Source organism: Bombyx mandarina, chromosome A1 (genome assembly GCF_030267445.1).
Source record: "Bombyx mandarina strain Sakado chromosome A1, ASM3026744v2".
In the NCBI taxonomy this organism is placed as follows: Eukaryota; Metazoa; Arthropoda; class Insecta; order Lepidoptera; family Bombycidae; genus Bombyx; species Bombyx mandarina.
This window is the reverse complement of record NC_143234.1, coordinates 8,932,586-8,959,150: the sequence shown is the minus strand read 5'-3', so window position 1 is coordinate 8,959,150 and position 26,565 is coordinate 8,932,586. Positions and strand designations below refer to the sequence as shown.

Here is a 26,565-nt window from a genome sequence, read left to right as displayed (position 1 = left end):
ATACGTCAGGAAGGCGGTCTCGAATTGGGGGCCCAATCCACTGAGTTCTCGCCGGATCTTCTTGCGTCTTCGATCCGGTGTTAGATTCAGCGAAGCACTGCCCTTGCTAGGGCCAGTTTCAACAACTTTCTCAGGTTGAACCCCGTAAGCTTATCTATCGGTCAATTCGTAGCTGATTAGCCCCCTAAGCTACCAGCGAATGGATGGGGATTTTTTAAATCTCAAATTGGGAATCGTCTCAGGACAAAACACATTTACTTTATATCTGATTTTTAACGACCGTCTAGTGTAGTGGTAAGTGACAACAAGGGGGTCGCGGGTTCGAATCACGCCAAGGGAAGATATTTGTTTGATAAATATAAAATGTCTTTTCCAGGGTTATGGATGTATATTAAATATAGCTGTATGTCTATAATAAAAATCTTACATTTATTTCCGTTATCTGGTACCTGTAACACAAGTTCTTATCTTCTCAGTGAGTCGCGATTCCGACCCGGTAGTAGATTCATTCGCGAAGCAATTGCTCTTGAGTTGTTAGGTCTCCTTCGGAGGCGCTCGGGCAGTTGTTAGCAAATCCCACCCCTCCTGGCTGAGCCTTTGCTCGCCCACCTGTCCTGGTGAAGCTGGAAAGGCCTCCGGGCCACCAGTAATATTTCAATCATAAAAAAAGCAAGTTCTTTACGAACTTAGTATGGGACCAGTTAACGTGGCGTGATTGTTAGTAAATATTTATTTATTTTCCTGAATATTACGCTTCGAAAGTAAGTACGTCTTCTAACGAAGTGTATACTATTTAATAAGGTCCAACAAGATGTTTAATTGGAATCTGTTCAAGTTAAAAATGATGCAGCAAACATAATATAAAGTTAATGATTACTTATCTGATGCCATTTTGTGAGAGCGAGACTGCAGATACCATCTATTTCATTCTATTTTAATGTTTTTTATACTAAAAAATTTGTATTTCTATTATTGTTATTTCAGTGATCGAAAATAAAATAATATTAAACACGAAAATATATTTTTCAACACCTCTTCACTTAGCTGTGTCTATATTTAGAAGATCCATTATAAATTAAAACAGAATATTTTGATATTTTATTTTAACTAGCCCGAAAACGGTTCGAGCCTCAAAGCTTAAAAGGAATTAAGTAAATTTCAGCAAACTTCAATCGTACGGTTGTAGGCTAACTTCGACCGCACGACCGAACTTTAGCCTAGAGCTTATTAATTATAAGCCAGCGTCTAGGTGAAAGTTTATAAAACTAGGGTCGGTTTGCATCCAACGATTTCACTTTGTGAATAGGAAAAGTTTTTTAACAGCATTCAAAGAGCGGAGACCGCTAGCGTTTCCACAGCGCCATTTGCAATAGGTCTATAACTATGAAGTTTCTGTTTTACGGTACTAGCCATCAGAAACGGAATTCCTGTATGGCTGGCAATAAATTATAAATCTAACAAATTTTATTAAGAATATTTGGAATTATATTTCCGAATTCAGTTCGTTTCGATTAGCGTTTTATTTTCACTGCATTTACATATTTTTCATAATTTTTTTTTTTGTTGCTTAGATGGTTTGACGAGCTCACAGCCCACCTGGTGTTAAGTGGTTACTGGAGCCCATAGACATCTACGACGTAAATGCGCCATCCACCTTGAGATATCAGTTCTAAGGTCTCAGTGTAGTTACAACGGCACAATATGGACACAATAGAAATACGAATAATTATGGAATACAAATTCCTCCCTAGTAACAATGCCCCACAAACGGCTCACACAATTAATGAAGTGTACGGAGTGAACACTATAGACGAACGCACGACTTGATATTAGTTTGACGATTCCGACATGGAAATAGTGATCTAAAAAATTAACCCCATGGTCACCCGAAAACTAAAGCTGCCAACGACGAATTAAAGGCACTAAGGGAAGCTGACGATATTCAACCTATCGCTGAGCTAGACGTAGCTTTCAAAGCTAGAAACAAAACTAGCTGGTCAATTTGCGTCAAATTTACAAGGTAAAAAACTTGCGTTGCTTAACTGATACAGAAGCATAAGAGATTTTGGCCCTTGCGATAAATAATTGATTCTTGGGATAATTAGAACCGGTCGTCATGTTGGTTTGAGCATTATTCAGGACCTAGGCAATCCCCTAAATGAAAACTTACTCCTAAAAAGTCTTGGTCTCTGTTTGGTGTTCTCCTGTTGGTATAATTCAACACAGCTTCTTACCAAATGGCACGAGCATTATTGCGAATATGTACTGTGAGGGACTGGACACAATGATGGCGAAACTCGCGAATCTCCGACCAATTTTAATTTATCGCTAGTTCTTGCTGCTCCTACACTACAATAAGTGACTTCATACGACCCAACAGATGGTCTCTAAGCTTCAAGAGTAAAGTTTGGGAGTTTTACGTCATCCGTCAAACTCACCCGACCTTTCGACAAAAGACTTCTACTGTTTACAAAGTTTGGACAGCTTCATGGCCTATGTGTAAATTCTTCTTCTTCTTCTTCTTTGTCGTTTCCTCATTACTGAGGGTCGTGACCACCTTGGTCCACTTTTTGCACCAGCTTCCTCCAATGTTGCCTGCATTCGGCCTGCTTAATGGCGCCCGGGACGCTGGTGTTTGTGGCCTCCTTGATAATGTCCGTCCACCTGATTGGCAATCTTCCTCGACCTCTCTTTCCTTCCACGTGACCTACAACTATTAATTTTTCCAAGTTCTCAGGATTTTGTCGGGCCACGTGTCCGAAGTACTTGAGGAGACGCTGCATACAGGTTGTAAATTAACCTATTATAAAACAAACACATATCGTTGTATTTTATAACTCAGACGTTGATACATATTTATTTCTAGAATCAACAAACATTAAGTTTAGTTTTCATCTGTGGGCGGACGAACGGTGAATATTTACAAACGAAATTATCCTTAACCATTACGATATGCTTGTCTGCGCATACGAGGGCCACTTCCAGTTACGCTTGGTCACTGAGCCGAAAAATATACGGGACGGGATTTTATGAATAATGCATCGTGCTAAGAACGGTCCGACACTCAACGGGTGCTCATAGTTTTAATTCAAAATTAATTTCAAGGCTTAATCTATATTTGTTTTCGTGCTGTAAGCGTTCATGGCTTTGAATATTGCTTTAATGATCTCACGGTAAAGCCTCTCTTCAGAAATCTTCAGATCAGACCAGAGTCTTCAGATTTTGTTAACTACATTCTAATCCAAATTGGATTATCCACATCTTGGCTAGCTCTAGACCGGAGCCTAAAGACATCATAACGGGAAGTTCTTGACACGTAATTACAAAGTATTCCTTATATTAGGAGCCACGCTGAAAATACAAAGAAACGCTGAGACAATCTGGTGAGAAACTCAATAGACTGTGTCTATGGGCTAGGTTGCATGTCGAACTGTTCGACGTAGGTATCCGACGAGAACGGTGACCGGTGCTTGGAGTGCGTTGAAGTTGAAAGTGGATCGTGAAGATCCGATATTTAGTGTGACGGCGGCGTTACGTCGCCCGGAGGCTGGTTCAAAGAAGTAGTTCGAGGTGTACAAAGATCAATCACAATAAAATATTTTTATACAATAGCATTGACTACAACATGATATAATTTGGTTTTGTTCTAATTCACCGTTTTTTACCGTTATAGGCAGACGAGCATACGGCTCAATTGACGAGAAGTGCCGTCGCTAGTAGAGAGCAGTGATTGGCTCACGGACATCACCAATCAGAACTTTCATCAAACCTCCCAGTTTGCTATTAAAGAAAATTGTATTTGCATTTATCTATAATCTAAACCCACATTTATAAACTTCTATTAATTACTTCTATTAATGTCTCTTCTACCGAATAAATTATACAACCAAAGTTATGATTCTATAAATTACTTTTTAAAATAAATAAATAAAAATATAAATATATATTTATTACTCATTAATTATTTATTATCATAAACATAAATCATCTTTTTCAAACCAGACGGTTACGTATTATTATAGAGGTATTGTGGCGGAAAAACGCTTTTTTTTGTATATAAAGAATTTAAACAAACCTGAAATGTTTGTTTATATTCATAAACATTTATAAATATATTAAGAAACATTAAATGTTTGTTTAAACTCTATATATACAAAACATGTTTGTTTATCTATGGACTCCGGTAACTATTTAACATCAGGTGGATCGTAATTTAGTTCACTCCACGCCGTTGACCAGGACCCACTTAATGCAAGGTCCGTGAGCTCTTTTTACCGTTTTAAAGGACCACTATTAATTAAAAAACAACATCAGAGCCTATCGTTCTGATGTGCCGATGATGACATTCGATTATGAAAATTTCTGTCCCAAATACACGGAACGAAACTGATGTGTAAGCTAAATTTCCATTACGTTCGGGACTACGCGACGTGGGCGTCCGTAACATCTATTGCTTCATCGCGCTTACTCTGAACGCGGGCTTGTAGTATCCGTTATCAGGGCCTTTTGTTGTGCGATCTTGGTGTTTTCGAGGCCGCGTGGGTGTTTCATTCAATACATTCTTGTAGTTTATCACAGAGCGCTTCTGTTTTTTTTTTTTTTTTCTCTTTTGAATGTCGTTATGGGCGGCGATTGTTCGGCGACACAATTGCGTTAATTACGCAACTCAGACAAACAGCTCACGAGGATGAGGCAATCAGTCGTGCTGATTTCACGATAACAAATTATACTTTACTAATGTGAGGTTTCGTGGTGTTGAGGGTTTAATGTGCGCTCTCCTACGGAAACCTCATCAGAGTGGTCAATAAAACATTGAGTATGATTACATGTTTATTCGCGTCGGCAACCGCGGTGGATCGATGTACGTTAACCACTGACTGACTAACGTATGCTGCTCATTACTATAACTGCATACTAAGCGGCTAAACGGGGCGGGGTATCATTCCCCTACACTACACCTCTTCTATATATGAAAAAAATGTTTTGATACAGCACACAGTGTAAATCAATTAGAATCGACAGGCTGATACCTTCATTCTAGATAACGGGTCCGCTAATTTGGGACTTAATAAGTATTGTGTTTTTAAAGGACGGACGTAACGGAATCTTTGAACATGATTTTGACTGCCTTCAAAACGTCGGATTAACTCGAAATTTGGTATACTTATTAAGGACCGATGACAATTTAGTATTAAAAAAAAATTAAAAAAAGAAAAGTGAAAAAATTGAAATTCAACTAAAAAATGAAAAATAAATAATAGTCTAAAAAAACTAACAAAATATGCTTTTATAGAAAATCCAAGTTCCACATAACCCGCGTGCCCCCAGACGCGGATATCTCGTAGGAGGTTCCTACCTGAAAAGAAAGGAGCTTGCACCGGATATTCAACCTCCCTTCCTAATCCGGGCATAATAAACTACTGTTATCTGTATACATCATGTTTTATTTTTGTTTTAGCTTCAGCTCCGGATATTTTATTCAAAGTATATTCAAATAGAGGTTTTTTTTCATACGCCTAGTTGTCCCTGAGTTCTAAGTGTAGGGGTTCACCCCTACATTTAACACTCCATTAACTAGGACTTTGTTACAAGTTCACGCTTCGTACGCCGCCATGTTCGATAAAGCCCAATGTATTTGTATAGAAATATATTTATTTATTCATAAAACGAAAATTTTATTTGCGAATTGCTTTAGATGAAATTTTGCCCCAAGATTAAGACGAGATAGGCTATGTTTTTGTCTGCTCATCTGGAGCAATTAAAATATGTTATTTTGAGAAAACAATAAAATGACTTATTAATAAGCTATTTTGAGGAAACAATTACTTATTAATGAAATTCTACTTCGAATAGAATCTTCACAAAACTCAAAGGGATCGCACGGTAGGAGTCAGTGTACAAAAATATAATTATCATATTTTGTGTGAGCAATAGTTAAAAATAGAGCAGTATAACGATAATAGTACCACCCACCATCAGGTTATGATCTTGATGGTAACGTGTCCTACGTAAATGGAGAGATACGATACGATACATTGTGTAGATGTCAAAAAATATCTAAAATAGCATATTAAGCAGAATACGATGCTCACGCATGGGTGTAGACCGATAGACGGTGGGAATTCGGGTCTTTGTATGTTATAAATCGAAGATACCGCAGGCTGATCTGTAAGGTATCATTTAAGAAGAATTTATCGTTTATACCAAGGTTGTTCAATGCAAGATTCGAATATTTTTGTTGACGATTCCCATTTTTGTTTCTTTCGTTTCTGATTTATGAGATTAGACAGCTTTGCTGGGGTTTTTTTTATTGCCCTTGTAGGCAGACGAGCATACGGCCCACCACTACGGGTCACTCACTACATATGGTGAGTGGTTACCGTCGCCCACGGACTTCAGCAACGCCAGGGGCAGAGCCAAGCCGCTGCCTACCGTATTTATAGCATCGCAACATGAAAATGCGTTTTATTTGGGGCAGGGGGCCGAACCTCATACGAGGTGTCCACGCTTAGGAGGCGCATAAGGTATGTGGGACTTGACGATCTCCAGATGCTAAGAGCAGACCGCGGCCCCAAGTTGTTTTTAGGGTACTACCCCCAAAACGACTCTCCTTGCACTCTTTCACCCAACGTCCGATCTCCGACCAGGGTCAGAACAGGCCGAGTAGGGGTCTCTCGTGGTCAGTACTACAACCGGGCTCGCAGGGTCACCCCAAGGACACCCGACCGACAGGTCGTCGAAGCGATCGTCAACGACCAAGATAGCCGGTCTCCGCGGTACGGCGGCATATGTGTAGGGTCACACACATACACGTACGGCTACGTAACGCAAGGTGTCATCTTCACCATTCCACGCTTGTGGGAAAAGGATATTGGGACGACAGTCCAGTTGTAACGGTCATACAGCGAACACAGTTCCACTAACATAGCTATAATAAAACTGTATTTTCCGTAAATATACAAGCGTGTGAGTTAATAATGACTTTCATTTACAACAACTGGGCTCATCCCAAAATATGCATACGTAGCTTATCACAATAATAAATAAATAAATAAATATTTACTAACAATCACGCCACGTTAACTGGTCCCGTTATAAGTTCGTAAAGAACTTGTGTTACAGGTACCAGATAACGGAAATAAATATAAGATTTTTATTATACACATACATATATTTAATATACATCCATAACCCTGGAAAATACATTTATATTTATCATACAAATATCTTCCCTTGGCGGGATTCGAACCCGCGACCCCCTCGTGTAGTGACCATGTCACTTACCACTACACCAGACGGACGTTAAGATACGTATTGCGTGCCGTGAATTTTTTAATTAGAACAAACCTTTGAATGTTTTAAAAAAAAAACTGATATTACATTAGTGATCGATTTTATTAGCGTAATCGAAAACATATACATACGATTTTTTAAATAAGATAAAACCTGCCACAATCATGTTCTATGAATGAAGGATGTAATTTTTTTATGAATTTGCTTAATTACTGCGTGGTTTGTGAGCGAATCAGTCATGGGTTATGCTTTAAAAAGCGTAAAAAAAAATCGTTTTGTGACCTTTGACCCCTGACTTTTAAACTTGTGACCATCCATTAACTAGTGAAATTAAATACTTATCAACACGACCTTTAACTAAAAGCTCAACCATATGTAATTTTAACAATTTTAGATCTTCGAAAATCCGCAATCCGTAATAGCTTTTTGTAGCGTGTTAATTACCAAGCTCATAGGAGCTTAGCAGGCCACGTGCGGATAATCATGAACCGTACGCTCGGTTCGTGTAAAGCTTTTAAGCTCCGAAAACCCTCAATCGCTGGACACACAAAATGAGAATGTATCGCTATCATATTTTGTCTTACAACGGGTAAACTTTATGTGCGTATAAAAACATCGTGCTTGTTCATAAACTGAAATTGACAGTGTCAGAATAAACTAAACGGGTTTTTGGACATTATTGACAACGACCCAACGCACTTAGGCGTAGGTTTAATTAAAATAAAATCACCCGAAATTGATTATTATTCACTTAGGCAGGTAGCGGCTTGGCTCTGCCCCTGGCATTGCTGAAGTCCATGGGCGACGGTAACCACTCACCATCAGGTGGGCCGTATGCTCGTCTGCTTACAAGAGCAATAAAAAAAAGCTTACGAATTATTTTGAATGGTGTTACGAATAACTTATGTAACGATTATCTTAAGTTTAAGATATACATGAGTCGGTATAAAGACTTCTTCTGTCCTTATCCCTCTATAAGGGGTCGGCATAGCCTCTTTTTCTATTATATTTAGGTCTATCGTACGTCATCTCCGCACACACACTCTTCTCTCGCATATACCGACACAGTTCACCCAAGATCCCCCTCCTCACATTGCCGCGTAAAATATAAAAAGCTTAAAAAACATATGAAAGTGGGTAGGTATTTGATAAGTGCGAATTGTTTGATAAAAACAAGCAAACTTATCACAACACGTGGTAATGTAATATCGCTATTAGATCTGGCTATTAGGGCAGGAATGAATGGAGGAACATAGTCCGAACAAAAGTGAAGCCTATTTCTGTCGTGACACTGTAATGCGTTTCGGTTTGAAGGGTGGGGTAGCCGTTGTAACTATACTAGAGACTTTAAAACTTATATCTCAAGGTGGGTGGCGCATTTACGTTGTAGATGTCTATGGGCTCCAATAACCACTTAACATCAGGTGGGCTGTGAGCTCGTCCACCCATCTAAGCCATAAAAAAAAGTGATCCGTAAAGGCCACGACCCACAGACACTGAGAAACACGATGCAAGCAGGAGAGTAGGACTCAAGACTCGAGACGACAAGGGTAGGACTCAAGACTCGAGACGACGCCAGGCAAGCCATGCCAAGCCAAGCCCCTCGACTCGACCAAAGCAGCAAAACGAATGAAAGAGTAGCGGTATTTCTTCTTGTGTTTGTTTTATCAATCGTGGCTTTGCTCTGGAAACTACGATCGAAAATTCGGGTAATCAGATATTTTAATCAATCATTCCAAGGGAATTAAAGGTCTTAGAAAAAATAACAAAATAAATCTCCCTTCACACCGGTTTACATTCGTGACACGTTCCGAAAACAATATGAACTGTCAGTGTTGCAAGTTATAAATTACTCCACCCTCGTTTTTAGTATTGCCAGCTCGAATATTTCGTACACGGTGAAATTGAATTCTAAATTTATTCACAGTAGTTAACGATGCTCTTAATTGTGAAATACTTAAATGTTTCTAGTCTGGTATTTTAAATTACTTTGTATAGTTTCGGACGGATTAATGATTTAAATTTAAATTAGATTTATAAATCTTAGCTTTTTTGTGGGGTGAAGAGGTCGTGGTTTGTCGAGGGACCTTGCCACTAAGCCAGGCCGTATAGACTAAAACCTTCCCGAGCAAAGAGTCCTAACAGCTCAAGCACAGCAGCTTCGCGAGTGTAACTAGATCAGAGAAGATCCGGCGAGAAACTCAGCGGACTGATTCTATGGAATAAAGCTCGTGTAAGACTCTTCAGCAAGCTCGACAAATAAGATAATCTGCTCTTTACTTCTTACTGCCAGTAGCATCCAGCGGTCAGGATATTATATTAGAGTAACACAATTATTAAATTAGCATCAGTTCTTGTTACGTGTGTGTAGCACGATTTTTAAGTTAACTCGTTTTGAAGTTGCTAAAAATTACATTAAATAATTCCTGTACAAAGATAGAAAAACCAGCCAATAAAATTCGTTAAAAAGGCATATATGTATATGATAATTAAATTCCTACCGTAAAAGTCGCAAGAATTTTTTGATTTCCCTTAATCAAAATACCTTTCAAATTTGTTTTAAACTGTGATTGAATGGTTCGCAGGTTTTAAACAAGCTAATTGATTGGCAGTATTCACGTTATGGCGTGACGGGCTTCGGTAACCAATCAGTGGCTCGTTTGCAAATACCCCTTCACCCATCTCGAGCATATTAATGCAGCGGTAACGTGGTATACTTAGATTATAAACGGCTTGTAGTAGGCTTGTGCAAAAGTACTTCAAAGTGTGTCCGAAAATTCAACGAGAATCTGGTATCGAACGACAGGCCAAGTTATATATACCGTTACGCGCTGAGTTTCCGGATAAACAAAATTCCACCAAAGTACTTACAACTTAAAATTGTATTCAACACTTCACAAACACTTTAAAATTCTCAATTCGCTTCTTCCGCTTCGCTTCAGGTGATCCGTTCGCTGTTTCGCTTCGAGTAGTTCCGATTACTGACTGCGTGCCATCTCTGCAACGCTTTTATAGCCGATACCACATCCCTAGAATTATCGAAAATATTCCACACATTTCTAGTATTGTGTTTCCGCTATCTTACAATAGATGGCGTTGTACTTCTCGAGCGTTCTAGGTACTACTAGATCCTTCGATATTCGTTCGACTATTCAGCAATAGATGGCGTTACTCTTACCGGCGTAACAATACTAAATCTGAAAGAGAAACGAGACATTTCACCTCCCTTAGTTAAGCGACTGTAGAATTTTTCTAAGTAATTTGTAAATTGGTCGCTATTTCGCCGTGATTTGTATAATGGCCTAAACAAAAATTACGAGGCTATTAATCTCAATCATAAATTAAGTTTCATTAGGTCCTGATTTATAAAAATACTCTGTGATAACGCCATTATGGAAAAAAAGTACTACATCATAATAATAACACACTATGAAAATTTCAAAATGGAGCAAAAAGATCCACTTTACGTGCCATTAAAGATGCAATTACATGTTTCAGCTATGAAACAAGCTTCCTGCTTCAAAGATAAACTAATCGATATTGAACTTTTGTTAATTGAAACTGCAACTCCTCGATCGGAATTCCAATCGAGGAGTTTCTATTAAGAAAGAGTACACATAAATTATAAGTAAATCTTATACCTTTAAACGAGCAATTCTTGTATATATATAATCTGAATCTCGGAAATGGCTCCAACGATTTTCATAATATTTAGTATACAGGGGATTTCGGGGGCGATAAATCGATCTAGCTACGATTTCTTTTCAGAAAATGTTGTTTTATTCGTGTTTTCAATAACCAACTATATTGATAATCAGCTTTATGACTCTTCTCGACATCTATTGGCGAATAATAATACTATTTTTACTGCTTTATAGACACAACAAGATGGCGTTATAAAAAAAAAAGCCGAGCAAAGCTCGATCATCATCTAGTACATTTTTAATACAGCTTGACACAACATATCCCAAATTATCGCTTTTACATTCGACGAAGAAGACTTCAAATAGACACTCAAATAGTATCTATATATTAATACGTGAAGGAAAAACTTTGTATCCCTTTTTACGAAAATTGCGCGGACGGAGGATTATGAAATTTTCCGCACTTATAGAGAATATAGAGAAGAAGTGCACAATTCTAATATTTATTTAAATTAATGCATAAAAGATATATTAAATCAATAAAGAAAACATTACACACACTACATACCATGTATTTGACGCACACACGCATGCATACTATTTGTTGTCAAACTTTTGTTCTTGACGTCTGTGGTCAAATTGAGAATAATATAATAGTTTTTTTTTAATATTTTTTATAGAGTAGCCTTGGCGAAATTTGTGATTATATAAGTATAAAATACAATCATAATAGTGTACAAACTTACAATTCCAATTAATTATAGTCGAATTTCGACAACTGCGGGACCTCTAGTTTCTGTAATAGTACGCACCCGCTTTTTTCAAAATATTTTCCTCTTCTATTTCAGAATATCCTAAAATTAGCAACACAATTCGGAGTTCTATCGTCTCCTATAGGAAAAATGCCCACCAGCGTGGGAAGACGAATAGGCGTATTATTAAATTTCTGAGAAAAAAATAAAAGAACATTTTTTTTAAAAACGCTCCTGCGATAAATACGTGGGCGGGCAGAATTCCGTTTGCGAATAATTTATTTTCCCGTTTCACATTACAATATAACATAACATATTGTACAGAATATGTTAACAGAATGTATTTACTGGTAGTGGGACCTCTTGTGAGTCCGCACGTAACTTTGTAACTCCAGCAAACCAAAAATAATAAGATTATTCACAAAATGTCCTGAATTTGAGAATCGGACATAACATTAATTTTGGAGTATTAAGGTTTTTTTTTTTTTTAAATTAGCTAATACGAACAGTGTTACCTTGACATTGAAATAACAATTGATTTGGTGCAACAGTAACTGCTGCCCAACCCTTTTTTCCTACCTATTCGCTGGTAGCTTTTGTTTTATAACTTAGATCGGTGGACAAGCTCACAGCCCACCTGGTGTTAAGTGGTTACTGGAGCCCATAGACATCTACAAAGTAAATGCGCCACCCACCTTGAGGTATAAGTTTTAAGTGCTCAGTATAGTTACAACGGCTGCCCCAACCTTCAAGCCGAAACGGATTACTGCTTCATGGCAGAAATAGGCGGGGTGGTGGTACCTACTCGTGCAGACTCACAAGAGGACCTACCACCAGTAAATACATTCTGCTAACAGATTCTGTATAATATTAAGAAAACAACAGTTAAAAACTTTATTTTCCACAAATTCTTTTACACAGTATTCTTGAAGTAAATAAAACTGAATTCGTATTTTTTCTCAAAGACAGAGAGAGTTTGGTCAATCCATATAAGAAAAATCCTTTTTTTTTTAACTAAAAAGGTTTTACATAAAAAAAGTTTTTTCTTTACATGTATAAGAAAAAAAAAACATGATTATTTGTCTTCTTTCTTCCGATTACGCAAAAATGACGGTCAATATTTATCCGGTCAGTTTGATACTTTGCCCAAACCGGTTATGCGTAACGAGTTTAATAACGTTATTATAAAGGGTCCAAATCCATTGTGGGAGGACCTTCATTGAATTTTATCGGCGGTTTAATATATATTTTTCGAACGATTTACAGCCCTAAACATTACTTTTAACATTCAAGACTAAATTTATAGTACGACCAAGTGTAACGACTTCACATTCATTAGGGTTTTCACGCTATAGTTTTTTTTTTTTTTTCTAAGTCTCGCTTGTTTTTATATCGTTTACTATACGGATTGTATTTTATTTATTATTGCCCTTGTAGGCAGACGAGCATGCGGCTCACTTGATGCTAAGTGGTTACCGTCGCCCATGGACTTCAGCAATGCCAGGGGCAGAGCCAAGCCGCTGCCTACCGTAATTCCATAATTATTCCTCTATAAAACTCCTCATCGACGTCATTTTTTATTGCTTAGATGGGTGGGCGATCTCAGAGCCCACCTGGTGTTAACTGGTTAGTGGAGCCCATAGACATCTACAACGTAAATGCGCCACCCACCTTGAGATATAAGTTCTAAGGTCTCAAGTATAGTTACAACGGCTGCCCCACCCTTCAAACCGAAACTCATTACTGCTTCACGGCAGAAATAGGCAGAGTTGTGGTAGCTACCCGCGCGGACTCAACCAGGCATAAGTTAATTGAACCAACGCTAAACAATAATTATCGAGAACACGTTTGAGTACAAGTAAACTACAATAAGCATGTCCTTTGAAATTGTATTTGAGATTGTTGATGCTCAAAAATTTCCTGCTAAATGTGCAGGGACTAATATAACTCATCCTTCAAAATGTGTGCGTTTTAAGAGCTTCTGTTACTATGTACAGATAATCATTTCTAAGCCAAGCGCTTTTATCAAACCAGTTGTGGGTCTCTTTAACCGGCCTTGTGCAGCCGCCCAAACGCGTCACAGCCCACTTTACGCGTGGCTTTGACGTCACGAACTATTGTTACAATAATTTCATTGTTTGACAATTGAAACCCATTAGATTGGTTTACTTAAAATACCTTTTGTCTGTTATTACAACTTTAGAATAGAAACTTTAAATAAACCTAACACAATATAGATCTGATTTTGTAATAATGTATTTGAACTAAATTTAGTTTTGTTGTTAAGAGTTTTGGTAGGGTGCTTTGTAAGGCCACACGAGTAGGTACCACGGTCCTGTCTGTGTATGGCCACGAAGCAATCATGCCTTCCGATTTGAAAGGTAATACTATCATTATACAATACAATTGAGACTTCGATTCTCTGGGTGGGCATGATGTCTGTGGACTCCACTAATTCTACACCATCGTGAGCTCTTATGGTCATCTAATATAAAAAAGGACGTTGCATTAGTTAAAAAAAAAATATTGCCCTTGTAGGCAGACGTGCATACGGCCCACCTGATGGTGAGTGGTTACCGTTGCCCATGGACTTCAGCAATGTCAGAGGCAGAGCCAAGCCGCTGCCTACCGCTTAATACTCTTCACAAACCTCGTTTAAAGAAAGACATGTCATAGCGCTCGGGAAACACCGTGGAGGGGAGCTCATTCCATAGCCGGATGGTACGTGGCAATAATAATATTCTCACTATTCAGAGATGTCAACCTAAGCAATCCTGTCTGAGTGTATCCAAAACCCATTCGTCTTGACACCAGATATATTTAACAAAGACACTTTGGATTGTAAATCCAGCTAAGACTTCAGTCAGCATAGAAGCATGTGTTGTAGCCGCTATCTTTTTTTAACAAAAAAACTCTTAGGAAAGCATTATAATGATCTATATATCTTTTGCGGTAGGCAGCGGCTTGGCTCTGCCCCTGGCATTGCTGAAGTCCATGGGCGACGGTAACCACTCACAATCAGGTGGGCCGTATGCTAGTCTGCCTACAAAGGCAATAAAAAAAAAAAGATTTTGTCTTATATTTATCTACGCACGCACTAAAATACCACGTTTATTAACACTTGTGGATTGGACATTTCATTTTATCTTATCACGCTAAAATCGTTCCGTAATTAACCAATTATTTTCTCAATTAACTACACCGATAAACGCTATTTATAAATCATAATCCGGACTAATTGTCTATAACGTACGCATTATCAATCAGCCAACTCGATTAGCCTGTCTTTGTGCTCGAAATAGAACGCAAATGTACCGACAGCTATTGTGCGGATAGGGTTGGCACTTCTTGATGAATTTCTTTTGTTTCCGTAGCGCGAGGTGAATGGAACTGAGAACCCGATTCTCGAGTGAATGGAAATGTATGTCGTCCTGATGTTAAAGCAATATATTGGCTTAAGGGCCGTTGTGCTAATGAAACTTCGATTCTATTTGTCAATGTTAGCGGCGACATTCAAGCGGTTATCTTAACGAGTTGCGTTTGAGATGGTTGTTCGCGGCTCATTTGATTAAACTAGAGGTCCCGCAGTAGTCGAAATTCGACTATAATTAATTGGAATTGTAAATTTGTACACTATTATGATTGTATTTTATACTTCTATAATCACAAATTTCCCGAAGACTACACTATAAAAAATATTAACAAAGACAAACAATATTTAATCTATTCTCAAATCTCAATTTGACAACAGACGCCAAGAACAAAAGTTTAACAATAAATAGTATGCATGCGTGTGTGCGTCAAATACATGGTATGTAGTGTGTGTAATGTTTTATTTATTGATTTAATGTATCTTCTATGCATTATTTAAAAAAAATATTAGCGTTGTGCACTTCTTCTCTATATTCTCTATAGGTGTGGAAAATTTCATACTCCTCCGTCCGCGCAATTTTCGTAAAAAGGGATACAAAGTTTTTGCTTCACGTATTAATATATAGATAGGCTTAAACGTTAATGCGGGAACAAACTTTAATCTCTGTCAATTAATAGGTAATGTAATTAAGTGATTTTTTTTATTGCTTAGATGGGTGGACGAGCTCACAGCCCACCTGGTGTTAAGTGGTTACTGGAGCCCATAGACATCTACAACGTAAATGCGCCACCCACCTTGAGATATCAGTTCTAAGGTCTCAAGTATAGTTACAACGGCTGCCCCACCCTTCAAACCGAAACGCATTACTGCTTCACGGCAAAAATAAGCAGGGCGATGGTACCTACCCGCGCGGACTCACAAGAGGTCCTACCACCAGTAATCACGCAAATTATAATTTTGCGGGTTTCATTTTTATTACACGATGTTATTCCTTCACCGTGGAAGTCAATCGTGAACTTACAATACAATACAATACTTAACAAATGTACATATTTCATTAGAAAAATTGGTACCAGCCTGCGAGATTCGAACACCGGTACATCGCTCAACACGAATGCACCGGACGTCTTATCCTTTAGGCCACGACTTCAAAAGTGTTGAACGGTCGTATGGCTACTTGAACGGTCGATGGTCACTTGAACGGTCGTTTGTACTATTGTTGTCTTATATGAGAACGGTCAATTCGTTCTTTTTCGTCTTTTTGTATGTCCGTCTTTTCAGAAGTCAAAAAATGTACTGCCGTACCGCTGGTCACGTACATCCACTTCGATAAAGCGGCACGACACGAGAACCCTCTTATCGCCGGTAACTACATTCCCGATCCTGCGGACAGAATGGAAAGCAGTCGACGTCGCCCAAAACACGTCATCTCGGATCCTCCCGATCCACTAACGGTGCTTTTAGATACCTCAAGCACCGGTCACCGTTGCGACGAAGGGCTCGACGAGTAAATTAACTCTCAGACACAGCCCACTGAGTTTCTCGCCGGATCTTCTCAGTGGGTCGCATTTCCGATCCGGTGGTAAATTCTGCGAAGCACGGCTCTTGCTAGGGTTCGTGTTAGCAACGTCATCAGGTTTGAGCCCCGTGAGCTCACCTACAAACGTTAGGGTTACGCTGAAATAGCCCCTAAGGCTATCAGCTTAGGTAGGAAAAAAAAAAAGGTCACGTACGCCCTCGTTCCATTTCTTTTCGAATTATTTTCAAATATCTGTCTCAGTCTGTCTATGTCTAGTCATTATAGGTCTTGTGTTCTGTCAAAGAGGTTGCACGCCACGACAAGTGTAATGTGAAGAAATTATTTTAGGACGTTCATCCTTGATCGCTAGGCGAGAGGTGGTTCAAGCTGAAGTGAATTGAATTGACTTATTTTTAATGGCTTTTAATGGAGTGGGTGAATATTGTCCGAACAAAAACTCTGCATAAAGATCACGACCCTCAATGAGGAACACGATGCAAGAAGGAAGAAGAATGGAGATGATCATACGACCCTGATGGTGAATGGTCACCGACGCCCACGAACGTATAATATATACTATATATATATATACGTATAATATATATATATAATATAGATAAAACAAAACAGTTCAGTTCATTTTTCTCTTCTATTCGGTGAATTGATTTTCGTTTTGTTACTAGCTACGGACGAGCTTTTTAAGGAAACTTATTACCTACTCAATATTGAAGAGAAAACGTAATATAATATGTATCTATTGAATCGAAATCATAAGGCTTCGTAAGGTTAGGACGTAATTCGAATATGATGTTTTTATTTAGTTTTATTTATCTTGAATTTCTCCGACTTTTTCGGTTTTAAGACGATATTCGTGAATTCATACCGAATTTCACCTAAGGTACGGAATGATGCTCATGACATCGCATAACTGACCAGAGTTCCACGTTTATTTTATTTTATTTTTATTGCTTAAATTGATGGACGAGCTCACAGCCAGCCTGGCTTCAATTAGTTATCGTAGCCCATAGACATCTGTAACGTGAATACCGTCACCCAATATACTGCCTCAATACAATAGCAGGGAGCCCATGCCCGGACAGTGGGGTTCGCCCCGAACCCCGTGACAACCTGAGTGGTCCACATTTCAAACTAGATACCACCTTCAGCAACGAAGAGACCGACTCAGAAGAAGAAGTTAATGTGTGCTGTGAATAATCTATATACATATATATAAATGAATTGCTGTTCGTTAGTCTCGCTAAAACTCGAGAGCGGTTGGACCGTTTTGGCTAATTTTGGTCTTGAATTATTTGTGAAAGTCCAGAGAAGGTTTAAAAGGTAGATAAATGGATGAAAATGCTCGGAATTAAATAAAAGTAACAATTTTGTTTTTCCTTTGATGTGTCCCCCGTCGAACGGATTCCTTTTGTTTGTTTTAAGTTTACTTTATACAAAAGCTTAGGTCTTTTATTTATCGATTGAGGCACTACGAAGTCTGCCGGGTCAGCTAGTGTTGAATAAAATTTAGTGATTTAAAAATTTATGTATGTATCAATTTAAAATAAATACACTGAAAAAACTATCGTTTTAATTAAATTCTCATCTGTTAATGCTGTACGGTTTGTTTTGGTTCATTTTAAAGGTCCCAAATCTGATATTTAGCATTGACGAAACTCAAGAAACAGAAATAAATTTTATTTGTATCGATCTGTAGAAATATCCGACATTCAGAGATGCTTTTGATTGCTTCCGACGGTTGTATATCGGAAATGTGATTACGGAGGGACGCAAATTTATTATTGTTATGAATTTTATGAGGCATTTTGATGATACACATTGATTGATACATTTAGGCTAACAAATTAAGGATGGAAAATAAATAGTAGTTTTTGATAACGTGATTACTGCTTATTTCTGTGAGAAATCATGACCCGGCGGAATCTATCTATCGTATCTCACGGCGACCGCGGCACGTTGCGATAATTTTTTGGTATATATTTTTTGTTTTGTTTTTTGTTGCCCTTGTAGGCAGACGAGCATACGGCCCACCTGATGGTGACTGGTTACCGTCGCCCATGGACTTCAGCAATGCCAGGGCCAGAGCCAAGCCGCTGCCTACCGCTTAATACTCTCCACAAGCCCCTTTTAAAGAAGGACATGTCATAGCGCTCCACCGTGGAGGGGAGCTCATTCCAAAGCCGGATGGTACGTGGCAAAAAAGATCTCTGGAAACGCACTGTGGATGAACGCAGTGGCTCCAGGTAGTATGGATGAACTCTACTCCGGTGGCGGGCGGTGCGATAGTAAAAACGAGACGATGGAATCATCTCAAACAATTCCGGGTTGCAACATAAGCCACGTGCGCACGACTAAGCAAAACAAATGTACTGAGTTTGTAAATTTTTTTAATTTTTTTTATTGCTTAGATGGATGGACGAGCTCACAGCCCACCTGACGTTAAATGGTTACTGGAGCCCATAGACATCTCCAACGTGAATGCGCCACCCACCTTGAGATATAAGTTCTAAGGTCTCAGTATAGTTACAACGGCTACCCCACCCTTCGAACCGAAACGCATTACTGCGTCACGGCGGAAATAGCCGGGGTCGTAGTACCTACCCGTGCGGACTCCCAAGAGGTCCTACCACCAGTCCTACCATAATGGTACTTACAACTATACGACAAAACTACACGATAACGAAAACCGATCTAACTTATAATGTAAATAAATAATAGTTTAAAAAAAAACAAAAAAAATACGCTTTTACAAAAAATCCAACTAACAAAATAGAAAATAAATTTTCATAAATTTGAATTGGGCGCTTTTCAGGATGTTACCAAAATAACGCTTCTTTTTTTATGATTGTAAGATTACTGGTGGCCCGGAGGCCTTTCCAGTTTCACCAGAACAGGTGGGCGAGCAAAGTCTCAGCCAGGAGGGGTGGGATTTGCCAACAACTGCCCGAGCGCCTCCGAAAGAGATATAACAACTCAATAGCAATTGCTTCGCGAATGAATATAACCCTTCTACTATTTCTGTTCATAAAATATTTATAACTATTTGTTAGTGGGATTTTCTATAAAAGCGCATTTTATTCGTTTTTATAAACCATTATTTATTTTTCATTTTTTAGTTGAATTTTAAGTTTTTCAGTTTTTATTTTTCAATAACTTCATCTGAATCAGCTGGTAACTTTTCCAGAAGTAGGTGATCGACGCGCCTGGTAGTTTCTCTTCTTGGTCTTGACGCAGATACTCCGGGTCTCAGGAAAACAAAAAATCGCTAATCCTGATAATCCTAGTAAGGATAACGGATCAAACTGTTTAATATATTGAATAGTCATCGGTCCTTAATAAGTAAGCCAAATTTCGAGTTAATCCGACGTTTTGGAGGCGGTCAAAATCATGTTCAAAGATTCCGTTACATACTAACATACATACTAATAACATAGGTACGTATGAAGCTAATAAAAGCGTATTAAAAAGAAAAACAAACACGTTGTCGTCCGTGCAGTTGAGATAGGAGTACATTAATACATTGATAGTTTCTAATGAACTCAGACAAAGTTCTGCAACATCTATTGAATATAATTTCCCTCATATTCGAAGCGGATGAGAAAACTTTCCGCGTATGTCAACATTCATATACAGTGTGTTCCACATTATTAATAACATTTATAACATATAAACATTTATAGCCACATTTTATTATTGAATTCCGACTGTAAACATTATCTAAATGAAATAAATTTAACCATTTGTTGATTTGCCTGTCGTGCAATAGTTAGCGCCAAAAACTGTTTTTTGACAAATTATTACTAAGAATATGTTCAGTCAATTATGTGTCAATTTACTTATCGAGTAACGCTTGGATATTAAGAAGGTTAAAATTTATCTATTTGTGGGCAAAGCATCGCTCATTTCGATACAGCGTGGATTAACCTTCACGTCCTTACGGATTCATCAGATCCAATGACCTTTGCATTAGACGCCTTCAGCTCTAATACTGGGAGCCGGCTAAGGGACCCCGGTAACCGTACTCGTCAAACTCGACAAAGAGGTCGATGTGCAACTTAACCCCTGCATCAGCCCGCTGAGTTTTTCGCCAGATCTTCTCAGGGGGTCGTGATTCTGATCCGGTAGTAGATTTATCCACGAAGCAGCTGCTGTCGAGTTTTTATGTCTCCTCCGGACGCGCTCGGGAAGCTGTTAGCTAATCCCACCCCTCCTGGCTGAGCCTTTGCTCATCCACCTGTCCTGGTGAAACTGGAAAGAGCTCGTCCATCCATCTAAGCAATAAAAAAAATTAGTAAACCTTCAATCATAAAAATATATTGGATTAGCCCCTCAGGCTGCCAGTGATAGGGTAGGGTAAAAAAAATGTGTGCGTCACGGGACGCTCGACAGAAGTGATCTAAGTTGAACTATTTTAATATGAAAATTTTATGTTTAATATGATAATGTAAGGAAAATTATAACATAAATTGAAATAGATATATAAATAGTTAGGAGTTACATGCCGTATGCATGAGAGAGAGAGAAGCCAGACAGACTGGCACCGTAACGCGTTACGTAAGGAAGCGTTACCCTCGTTTACGGGGTACCCTCGCATAAGAAGTTATGACTTAAAAAAATAAATATGGCGTTATAGATATACAGCCTTTTTGGATCAGGAGCCGAATCTCCTACGTAATCTCCGGGAATCACTGAACACCAAGTGGACTAAGAGCTTCACCCGTCTAAGTACAAAAAATGTTGCCGACTGCTGTGATGATCTTCTTTAAAAGACTTTTGTGGAGAAACATCAGAAGTGGGCAGCCACTTGGCTGGCCATAGCCTCATCTGCGCAACCAGTGCATTAAAAAAAAATACAGATGCATTTATTTTTTGCATGTATCACTTTTATGTCAAAATTTGTGTATCTAGCAGCCCTAAGCTGTAATTCCCTCCTTAAATTACAATTATCTTTAACGAAGGCACTGAGTCAGACGGTGAAGTGAACTCAAGACCTGAAGTGTATTATACAATACGTCACTAACAATCAGAACGGCGGCGAGGCGATGTGTCAATTCTGTCAGTTTCTGTTTATTACAAATTTAGCGAATTATGTAACTAAATTATTAATAATTAATTAAATTTAACGAATCAACGTCGAGTCATACATTGATGGCTGTGATTGGCCAACGATGACGTCATATCGCACGAACCAATCACAAATCAGGAAACGCAATAGTGGCACCAATTGACAAAATTTTAAAAATTATAACACGAAGAAAAAAGATGGATCCGCATGTCAATTCTATTTTGTAAAATAATTAAAAATAATATAATGAGTATTTGAAGAAGTTAAACGCATTTATTCATTTTCTTGGCCACCTCAAGATACCTCTAAGAAACAGATGCAACAACGAGGACCATGCTTTCTCAACGGATCGAACTAACCGGGTCGTTTCCTTCTCAGGATGTTCCTCTGGCGTGCGTGGACATTGGCCATGTGCGCATGTGCGGTCATGGCACAGCGCATTGACCAGGAAGCGTTGTTGTCGCCCAGGCCGGCCCGGGTTCGTGACCGGGACATCAACAAGGATGAACCTACTTGCGATCAGCTCAAGGCGATGTGGAGGTGCGTAGAGTGTTAAATATATCCTCTTTATTATAATTTCATCATCAAATCCTTGAGCTTTCAAGAGTTGTGATTCATGAAGTCCGAAAGCTCAATTTCGACATTATATTACCTTTTTACTGCTGGTACGGTAGGCAGCGGCTTAGTTCAACCCATGGCATTGCTGATGTCTATGGGCGACGGTAAGCACTCACCGTGGATCGTATGCTCGTCTGAAACAAAGGCAATATGTAAACAAATTGCTTACTCTCCCGTCATCCAAGCTGAGACAAACTACTGCTTTACGAGAAACCGGCAGGGTAGTGGTACCTACCACATGACCTCCTACCATCAGTACTTACAGCATATTTACTGTCTAATATGGCCAAGACTGATTAAAAATTCTAGTGATATTACAGCAGTAGCCGTATTATCAATAGATTCCTCGAAATGTTCCATTCAACGAATTTGAATACCCATCTCGTAGTCTTTATTACATTTGCAGTTCAGACGAGCCGATATCCTTCTCAATGGCAGTACTTACGAAAACAGCTCGTGGAGAACGTATAGAATTTTATTTGCCGTATTTTGAACTGATAATATGACTTTTGTGCGATAATGTAGGCTCAATAACTTGCAGAAGTCTCTGGTCCTAGCACAACGTCTGGTACTAAACGTCTTGTTTTGTAATCCATCATGAAATTCATTTTCTAATGTCCATTTCCTTTCTTTACCTTTAAGTTCCACATTAAAAAGCCGGGAAACATTACCTACCTGCTGATTTACCATGCGCTATGTGCGCGTACCAAACTAAATCCATTTATTTGTATCCTCATACGAAGGTTTCTTTGCGAACAGATTCTCGAAGCGACAAGCCCGTGCTCCCGAGATCATGAACGAAGTAAGCTCCTACAGAGACCCATTGATGTACAATGAATGGCCTGTCTACACAGCTGTGCCCAGAGCCGCCCCAAGGTATTTTCATATTTCTGCCAAAGTTAAGATAAACAGTTTTATCGCGTCACTTGCGCAAATTGTCACGGAGCAACCTATTATAATGGAGCCATTCGTCAACTTACGGCCAAATCTATGTTGGACAAGCGTAACACATGTCACTGGAAAATTCGGTTAAAGAGGTTTTTTTTATTGCTTAGATGGGTGGACAAGCTCATAGCCCACCTGGTGCTAAGCGGTTACTGGAGTCCATAGACATCCACAGCGTAAATGCGCCATCCATCTTGAGATATAAGTTCTAAGGTCTCAAGTATAGTTACAACGGCTGCCCCACCCTTCAAACCGAAACGCATTACTGCTTCACGGTAGAAATAAGCAGGGTGGTGGTAGCTACCCGCGCGGACTCACAAGAGGTCCTACCACCAGTATTACGTTGTCGAGCATATTGTAATCCCGAGGGAGTACCATTGTTTCGGTTGAGAAGCAATAGTTCGAATTTTGAGGACATAATAGAAGTTATTCCAATAGATTAAACAACTCGCGCTAGATGGATACAATATCATGTGTCAAGTTGAAATCCCGATATCAGATAATCCGATCTACTTTTTGCAAAAATCGCTAGGGCCTTCAACTTTAACTGGTACTAGGTAGGCCATATTGTAAGTCTGCATCTTGGAGACTTGGACCTTGTATGTATCTACATCCATGTTGTGATGTATGTGAACTCCAATATCCATTTCAAAGCAAGATTAATAATACTACATACATAATACAATTGGAACAAGGTACAAAATTAAATTTGAAAAGTGGAAAGTTTATCTCCGATCTAATGGAATGAACGGCCGTCTGGTGTAGTGGTAAGTGACATGGTCACTACACAAGGGGGTCGCGGGTTTGAATCCCGCCAAGGAAAGATATTTGTATGATAAATATAAATGTCTTTTCCAGGGTTATGGATGTATATTAAATAAATGTATGTGTATAATAAAAATCTTACATTTATATCCGTTATCTGGTACCTGTAACACAAGTTCTTTACGAACTTATCACGGGACCAGTTAAAGTGGCGTGATTGTTAAAAAAAAAATGGCACTAGCTTCAAGAAATGTTATGCTGTTTGATTGGTAGGTTCCGCTACCAGTACCCGACGATGCCTCGCGAAGCTTACGGCAGAGTTGTTACGAAAGCTCCCCCCAACGTCGTTCGCACCCCGGATTACGATGAGGTAAGTTCAATCGCCCAATAATACAATTTCGATATTGCTTGCAACTCGTACATTGCTTTGGGTACCTTTGCCCCACCTTGGTTGCATTTCACCCAGTCTCCGAAGACCGGACGTATAGCCTTTACGATTCAGTTGATCAACCGATTGGATACCCCAGTAGGATAGTGATAGCTGCTTTAGTTATTGATAGATGCTTTTTGCTATCGAACTCTGCACTGCAATGACACAACCATGGGAACAATTATTTTATAAAAAATATGATTTGTGGCGGGTAGCCATCATACAACGCAAGATAATTGACAGATGCCTGAAACTCGCTTACGACATTTTCAAGATAAAGCGCATATATACAAGTTCCGAACAACAACATTCGGACCGTCGGTCTACCGAGCAAATATCACCCGCTCGGTGGAAGATCTTCCCTTTGTCGTATATCCCCTCCGTCGTTTAAGCCTCCAAACTGGTGACCCCGACAAATGATTCATCATTGTGCTACCTCTGTTCCTTTAAACAGTGGTCTCTACGAAGACCTTCCAAAGCGCTCGGTCCCAATTTTCTCTGCTTCAGATCATGCAGTTTGTCAATTTAATTTCATCCTTTCATCCACGTCGTGTCCAAACTTGAGCTTGTATCTCACCGATACCTTTGATTTATAACTGTTTTGCCCCATTTTTCCTCGTGTTTCATCAACACTATCGTGTTCCAGTTCTGGCCAGGGCCTTTTAGGTGCACTGTCCTCTTACGCACATGCGAGTAGCTATGCCAAAAAAATATGAAATCCAAATGAATATTCTTTACCTGTATTTGGAAGGTAAACGTTAGGCAACAGACATTTTTTTAGATTAACAAGTCACGGATCAAAGTTCTAAGACTTCTTGTTTGACGACTCTCAAAAATTCTCCGGCAATTCTCGAAATTACGTTGGAGTTGTTTCAAAATCGTTTTTTTTTTTGTTATCACGAATTTACGTCGATCGGTTATTTAGAAATTTCTCGTTTTTGTACGGCCTCACTTGTTTTTTTGATGGCCAGCTTTAGTTGTTGGGTTTCAGCTTTGTTTAGGCACCGCTAAGTTCGGTGTAGTGTACCTGCTATTTTTAGCTGTGACATACGAGGGCAGCACTGAAAATTTCGGGAATTAACGAAGTGACACAACATTACTATTTAAAAATGTATTTATTGCTTTTCGAAGTATTCTCCGCGAAATTTGACACATTTTTCCATACGATGGAACCAATCATTGAAGCAACCATTCCATTCGGAAGTTGGGGTCTCCAAAATGGCCGTTTTGTAGGCGTCCACAGCTTCTTCAGGTGATGAAAATCTCTGTCCACGCAATTTATTCTTTATTTTAGGGAAAGTATAGAAATCATTAGAGCTTAGGTCGGGGCTGTACGGCGGATGGTCTAATAATTCTATGTTTTCTTGCTCTAAAAACTCTTTTGTTCTGTGCGCGGTGTGAGAACTCGCATTGTCGTGATGGAGGATGATGCGGCGGTTGCAGTTCTCTTTACGGAGTTCAGAAACGACCTGTGGCAAACAAATACTAGCATACCATTCTGCATTAACCGTTCTTTGTCTCTCAAGAGGAATAGTCGTAACATGGCCGGTTTTGGAGACAAACGTGGCCAGTATTTTTTTTGCAACACTCCGTGAACGAACAATTTTTGTTGGCTTTAACTCATTTTCGAACACCCAAACTCGTGACTGGTTTTTTGTTTCGGGTTCGTACGCGTATATCCAGGATTCGTCACCTGATACAATGTTGTATACAGCATTTGAGGATCCTGCGTGGAATCTTTCGAGAGTTCTGACGCACCAAGTAACGCGAGCCGCTTTTTGCTCTTCACAGAGCGAATGCGGTATCCATCGGGAAAACAACTTTTTTACACCTAATTGTTCATGCAAGATTATTTGTATTTGACTCATGCCAATGTCTAAAGTTGCCTTAATTTCGCGGTATGTCACATGTCGATCTTCCTCAATCAGCTTACGCACAGCATCAACGTTTTCTTGGGTGACTGCAGTTTTTGGACGACCTTGACGGGGATCATCACTGAGCTTGACACGTCCACGTTGAAACTCAGCAAACCAGCGATAAATTGTGGTTTTGGATGGGGCTTCATCACCAAATGCAGAAATCATCCGGTCAACACACTGTTTTTGTGTTAAACCACTTCGAAAGTCATAATAAATCATCACTC

General features: G+C 39.1%; 1 protein-coding gene across 2 annotated transcripts in view; it reads left to right on the top strand.

The window, feature by feature from the left end:
- LOC114253475 (uncharacterized) overlaps positions 1-26,565 on the top strand; it is a 74,630-nt gene that overhangs the window by 35,007 nt on the left and 13,058 nt on the right. The window contains exons 1-4 of one of the 2 annotated variants that reach the window (XM_028188360.2): positions 21,568-21,654; positions 22,043-22,204; positions 23,042-23,158; positions 24,266-24,362. In XM_028188360.2, coding sequence (XP_028044161.2) covers positions 22,044-22,204; positions 23,042-23,158; positions 24,266-24,362 — 375 coding nt within the window. In that variant the 5' untranslated portion in view covers positions 21,568-21,654; position 22,043. Of the gene's footprint in view, positions 1-21,567; positions 21,655-22,042; positions 22,205-23,041; positions 23,159-24,265; positions 24,363-26,565 lie in introns of those variants that run through there. The other variant, XM_028188361.2, reaches the window with a different exon arrangement.